We start from the raw sequence: 6,692 nt of genomic DNA, 5'->3' as shown, positions 1-6,692 counted from the left end.
ATGCCATGAATACTATAATTTTCAATCCACAGTTGGTTGAATCCATAGATGCAGAACCTGAGGATACAGAGGGCTGACCATATTTGGAAATGTTGTATATTATAAAGGTGGCATCTCAAATTACTGAAACTTTAATAACAAGTGCTAGGACAATGGATACGCATTGGAAAAACAATAAGGATCTATGCCTCACATCACGAGACATCAATCACCACCTGCGGAGCTCTGTCCTGCAGCCGCTGACTCAATGACAGATGAATGAATATACTCTCACATCTAGTACCGTGATTTGAGTGGACTAGGGATGGTCATCAATGCTTTCAGAGGGTGAATGCAGTTAACTGACCATAACTCCCTGTACCTCCTCACATTTATTCGGTATAGGTTCAATAACACAGATTCCAAGTCAACATGCTTGTGGATAATTAACATGGTTAAAAGAGTGATTTTATGAATGCTAAAAGCTTTAGGTTCTGGGGCTCAGAGTAAACACCAGCTATCCAGCACAAAGTTTACATGAGCAAACAGAGTAGAGACAAAGGGATGTGGGGTAAACAGAACTAACTGGGGAAGCTTTATTGTCCCTATCTTTTACCCTATGACTTAAAATTCTAATGTAATGAACTGGCTACCTTCAGCCTGTTCCATTAAAACCTTTCAGCCTTTCAAAAGGTTTGAGACTGTAATCTTCTAACTTCCCCTAATATTTCCTTAATATTTTGCCAGCCACTCCAAGTGAATCCCAACAATACCACATAGAAGAATAAATTCCAAATGGATAAAAGTCCTAAATGTAAAAAAAAATTGAAAGCAGACAGGTACTAGAAGAAAACCTGAGTGAATTCCTCTATAACTTGATGTAGAGAAAGGTTTTCCAACTATAATTCAAAATCCAGGTGCAATAAAATGTTGCTAACCTTGACTAGATAAAAATTTATTTTTTAAAAACGTATTTCCAAAGACATCATAAACAAAGTCAAAAGACAAATGACAAATGGAGAGAAAGTATTTGCACTAAATAGCACACAAAGGGCTGGTGTCTGTAAAATACAAAGAATTCTTTAAAATTCAAGTGAAAAAGTTGACCAAAGACCTGGTTAAAAAAAAAAATAGGTAAAAGACAATGAATTATTTATATAGATGTAAGAATACACCTAAAAATATGAAAAGATGTTTAACTTCACTCGTGATAAAAGAAATACAAATTAAAACTAGACTTAGGCCAGATGCAGTGGCTCACACTTATAATCCCAGCACTTTGGGAGTCTGAGGTGGGTGGATAAAATGAAGCTAGGAGTTTAAGACCAGTCTGGACAACATGGCAAAACCCCATCTCTACTAAAAATACAAAAACTAGCCAGGCATGGTGGTGCACGCCTGTAATCCCAGCTACTCAGGAGGCTGAGGCATGCAAATGGCTTGAACCCAGGAGGCAGAGGTTGCAGTGAGCCTAGATCCAGGCCACTGCATGCCAGCCTGGGTGACAGAATGAGACTCTGTCTCAAACATATATACACACACACGCGCGCGCACACACACACACACACACACAAAATACACTACACTTAGAGAACTGCCAATAATGTGCCAGTATGAAATAGTCATGCAAATCCTTTTACAGGTAACAATTTTAAGACCGTGATATGGTTTGGCTGTGTCCCCACCCACATCTCATCTTGAATTGTAGCTCCCATAATTTCCACATGTCGTGGGAGGGTCCCAGTGGGAGGTATTCAAATTATGGGGGCAGGTGTTTCCCATGCTATTCTTGTGATATTAAATAAGTCTCATGAGATCTGATGGTTTCATAAAGGAGAGTTCTCCTGCACACACTCTCTTGCCTGCCACCAAGTAAGTCATGGCTTTGCTCCTCCCTTCCCTTCCACCACGACTGTGAGGCCTCCCTAATACAATGGAACTGTAAGTCCATTAAACCTCTTTTCTTTCTACATTACTCAGTCTCAGGTATGTCTTTATTAGCATCTGTCTTTATGAAAACAGACTAATACATTAAATTGGCACAAGGAGTGGGGTGCTGCTGTAAAGATACCTGAAAATGTGGAAGTGACTTTGGAACTGGATAACAGGCAGAAATTGGAACAGTTTGGAGGACTCAGAAGAAGACAGGAGAATGTGAGAAAGTTTGGAACTTCCTAGAGACTTGTTGAATGGCTTTGACCAAAATGCTGATAGTGATATGGACAATAAAGTCCAGGCTATTATGGTCTCAGATGGAGATGAGAAACTTGTTAGGAACTGGAATAAAGGTTGCCTTTGCTATGCAAAGAGACTGGCAGCATTTTGTCCTGCCCTAGAGATCTGCGAAACTTTGAAATTGGGATTTATGGTGTGTGGCAGAAGAAATTTCTAAGTAGCAAGGCATTCAAGATGTAACAGAGCATAGAAATTTGGAAAATTTGCAGCCTGACAATGCAGTAGAAAAGAAAACCCCATTTTGGGGGGAGAAATTCCAGTCAGCTGCAGAAATATGCATAAATAATGAGGAACCAAATGCTAATCACCAAGACAATGGGGAAAATGTCTCCAGGGCATGTCAGAGACCCTCACGGCAGCCCCTCCCATCACAAACCTAGAAGCCTGGGAGGAAAAAATGGTTTTGTGGGCTGGGCCCAGGACCCCCATACTCTATGCAGCCTTCAAATGTGGTACTCTGCATCCCAGCTGTTTCAGCTCCAGCCATGAGGCCAATGCACAGCTCTGGCTGTTCCTTCAGAGGATGCAAGCACCAGTTCTTTACAGCTTACACGTGGTGTTGGGCCTGTGGGTACATGGAAGTCAAGAATTGAGGTTTGGGAACCTTTGCCTAGATTTCAGAGGATGTTTGGAAATACCTGGATGTCCAGGCAAAAGTTTGCTTCAGGGGTGGGGCCCTTAGCAGAACCTCAGCTAGGGCAGTGCAGAAGGAAAATGTGGGATCAAATCCCCCACACAGAGTCCCCACAGGGGCATTGCCTAGTGGAGCTGTGAGAAGACGGCCACAGTCCTCCAGATCCCAGAATGGTAGGTCCACTGACAGCTTGTGCTGTGTGCTTGGAAAAGCCACTGACAATACCAGCCATGAAAGAAACCAGAAGGGGGCTGTACTCTGAAAACCTCCCTTGGGGCAGAGCTTCTCAAGGTCAAGGAAGCTCACTTCTTGCATCAGCATGACCTTGATGTGAGACATGGAGTCAAAAGACATAATTTCGGAGCTTTAAGATTTCACTGCCGGTCCTGGCGCCGTGCGTGGCCGTCGCAGTGGTGCAGGGGGTGGGCCCATGGTGCAGTGCAGGAGGAGGAAGTGGTGAGGTTGTTGCTCCCTCTGTGCCCACCACTGGCTCTTGGGGCACAGAGAGGGGCCATGGTGTCCGCGGCTGCTCATGCTCCCTGGCGGTCCCCTCCATGTTCTGCCGCCACTGCTTGCTTCCCTTCCTAAGGCCACCACTTGCCCCGGGGTCTATGGAACTAATGGAAGGACCTCTCAACCTGGCTCATCAACAGAGCAGACGAGCAGACCGTTTATTAGCTGCAGACAAATACGAAGAGGCTATTTCTTGTCACAAAAAGGCTGCCGCGTATCTTTCTGAAGCCATGAAGCTGACACAATCTGAGCAGGCACATCTTTCACTGGAATTGCAAAGGGATAGCCACATGAAACAGCTCCTCCTCATCCAAGAGAGATGGAAAAGGGCCCAGTGTGAAGAAAGATTGAAAGCCCAGCAGAACACCGACAAGGATGTAGCTGCCCATCTTCAGGCATCTCACAAACCCTCTGCAGAGGATGCAGAGGGCCAGAGCCCCCTTTCTCAGAAGTACAACCCTTCCACAGAGAAACGCCTGCCTGAGATTCAGGGGATCTTTGACAGGGATCCAGATACACTACTGTATTTACTTCAGCAAAAGAGTGAGCCAGTGGAGCCATGTATTGGAAGAAAAGCCCCAAAAGATGATAAAACAATTATAGAGGATCAGACAACCAAAACTGCAGATTTGAAGAGGCATGTGGAATTCCTTGTGGCCGAGAATGAAATATTAAGGAAAGAAAATAAACAACTAAAGGCTGAAATGGCCAGACTTCTAAAAGGTCTAATAGAAAAGGAACTGGATGTAGATGCTGGTTTTGTAGAAACGTCAGAGATACGGAGCTTGCCACCACATTCAGAAACTGCTACAGCCTCCTCAACCTGGCAGACGTTTGCAGCAAATACCGGGAAAGCCAAGGACATTCCAATCCCCAGACTTCCTCCCTTGGATTTTTCTTCTCCAGAACTTCCCCTTATGGAGCTCTCTGAGGATATTCTGAAAGGATTTATGAATAATTGAAATGGAAGGCCACAGAAGAGGAGGGGAGAAGAGGAAATAATACAGTAATAGTTAATCCAGCAAAAAAACTGAAAAGGGAAAAACCACATAGAAGGGTCATCCCGGAAATGCTTTGTCATCTGGCGGACTGTGAGAGAAGAGGCATTGCCAGGACTTGGGAAACAGTCACTGTGAAATGTGTCTTGTATCTGATTCACTGACTTGTGCTAATGATTCCAACTTGGCAGACACTAAACTCATGGAGGGTTCACTTTCTCCTGATACAAACCAAATGGCTACCTGGAATAATTTTTTTCAAGCAACAATTATTTTTCTTATCTTCAGGGTTAAAATGTTTAAAAGTATGTTATGCGTAATTAATCTCTAATGCCGTAAATGATAATGCAAAACTTAAATAATACGGTGGCCCAAGGGGCTGCCTTCTATTTGAAACAAGCTTTCTATCATGCATTGACTGTGTGCGTTTTGTTAATGCACATTTTGTTTGTTTAAATAAGGTGTGTAAGATACACACCCTTCTAGAGGAAACTATATGTGCCACACTTTGCACTACTCATAATGATAACCTCAAGACTACCAGGAGAAATATTTAAATTTCCATTTTATGAAGAAAGGAAGCAAATTATTATGCTTTTTTAAACAAATTACCAGTTTACATAATTAATCAGGGTGCATTTTAAGTTCTAACTTTGTTTATTGTATAGTGCATCATTTGAAAATACCAAGGAGGAAATACCCTTTGTTTTTAATGATGCAAGAGTGGGGGTAATGCTAGTTGGCAGTATTTGATTGTAAGAAATCAATAAAGTAATTACATTTTCAAAAAAAAACAAGATTTCATTGCCCTATCGCCTTCATTTTGGCCAATTTCTCCCATTTGGAATGGGTGTATTAACAACTTGCTTTTGATTATATAGGCTCAAAGGTGGAAAGGACTTGCTTTGTGTCAAATGAGACTTTGGACTGTGGACTTCTGAGTTTACGCTGAAATGAAGACTTTGGGGGACTGTTGGGAAAACATGATTGGTTTTGATATGTGAGGACATAAGATTTGGGAGGGGCTGGGTTGGAATGATATAGTTTGGCTGTGTCCCCACCCAAATCTCATGTTGAATTGTAGCTCCCATAATTGCCATGTGTTGTGGGAGGGACCCCACAATATATGAGGAGGTAATTGAATCATGGGGCAGGTCTTTTCCATGCTGTTCTCTTGACAGGAAATAAGTCTTATGACATCTGATGGTTTTATAAAGGGTAGTTCCCTTGCACATGCTCTCTTGCCTGCTTCCATGTAAGTCACACCTTTGTTCCTCTCTAGGCTTCTACCATACTTGTGAGGCCTCCACAGCCATGTGGAACTGTGAGTCTATTAAACCTTTTTCCTTTCTAAATTACCCAGTCTCTGGTACATCCTTATTAGCAGCTTGAGAACAGACTAATACAGACCTGGATAAATTTTTTTAAGTTACCAACTATTTAAAATGCTCAAGACCAGAGAGAAACTACTGGAGAGTTTATTCTTTAAAACTGCAACTGGAGAAGAAAAGAATTATGAGTTTGTGACATTCTGGCCTGAAGGCACCCCCCAACTTTCAGGGTCAAGGCAACAAAAAATTTATAGTCTAACTGGCTCAAGGTGCCAGAAATAAAAGTTCATGGCTAGAAAAAAAGTGAAAGTTTAAAGAAAAATACTCATCAGCAAGAAACTACAGTAAGAGTGAATAATAAAACCTAAGTATGAACTTTGCCCTAATTCCTAGCTAGACACTAAATTATGCATGTACAAGGGAGAACCCAGGGAACACTGTAAAAAAATTAGGCAGGGACCAGAGAGGAATCTACTGTTCAGAAACAGAGCTGCATAGAGACATAGAGAAAGTTCTATCTGTTTGCTGCTTTTTAACTGAAATTCATTTCCAGGCCATGTATAGCTTGGGCAGTAGTAATCTAATGCCTTATGGGCTTACAGTATCAGGAGACAGAACTCAAGGCTGGAAGAATGGTTGGAAATTTAAGCAAGGGAACCACTGAAAGAGTGAGCCCTCAAAGCTGAAGTTAACTACTTCCTATTACAAGAGAAAAAAGTTTTCAGTTTGAGTCCAGGCAAGTTGACTGCCTATTAGAATGGAAAATAAAAAATTAAGTGTACAAAAAAGAAACCACACACACACGTGCACGCGCGCACACACACACACACACACACACACAAGAAAAAAACCATGAGAACACAACAGAATCCAGAATCACTATATTTCCTGCAGTCCAGTTTTGAACCAAAATTTAGTAGACATGCAAAGAAACAGGAAAATGTATTCTATTATTATGATAAAAGACAAACATTCAATAAAAAATCTGATTTATTACAGATG

The 6,692-nt window shown here is 41.9% G+C and overlaps 1 protein-coding gene across 1 annotated transcript; it reads left to right on the top strand.

Annotated features, from left to right (window-relative positions):
- Positions 1-3,273: 3,273 nt before the first annotated feature.
- Positions 3,274-5,143, top strand: LOC108301025 (nuclear receptor-binding factor 2-like). The gene has a single exon (XM_037736935.1). The coding sequence runs from the start codon at positions 3,403-3,405 to the stop codon at positions 4,321-4,323; it is 921 nt and encodes a 306-aa protein (XP_037592863.1). The 5' UTR covers positions 3,274-3,402; the 3' UTR covers positions 4,324-5,143.
- The last annotated feature ends 1,549 nt before the right edge of the window (positions 5,144-6,692 follow it).

The sequence above is a fragment of the Cebus imitator genome, unplaced genomic scaffold (genome assembly GCF_001604975.1).
Source record: "Cebus imitator isolate Cc_AM_T3 unplaced genomic scaffold, Cebus_imitator-1.0 Scaffold31, whole genome shotgun sequence".
Classification (NCBI taxonomy): Eukaryota; Metazoa; Chordata; class Mammalia; order Primates; family Cebidae; genus Cebus; species Cebus imitator.
Note: the sequence above shows the minus strand (reverse complement) of the source record. Positions and strands in the feature narration are given on the sequence as shown.

What these genes read in the sequence shown, in the direction of transcription:
- LOC108301025 (XM_037736935.1), top strand. Translation starts at nt 3,403, where the DNA reads ATGTTCTGCCGCCACTGCTTGCTTCCCTTCCTAAGGCCACCACTTGCC.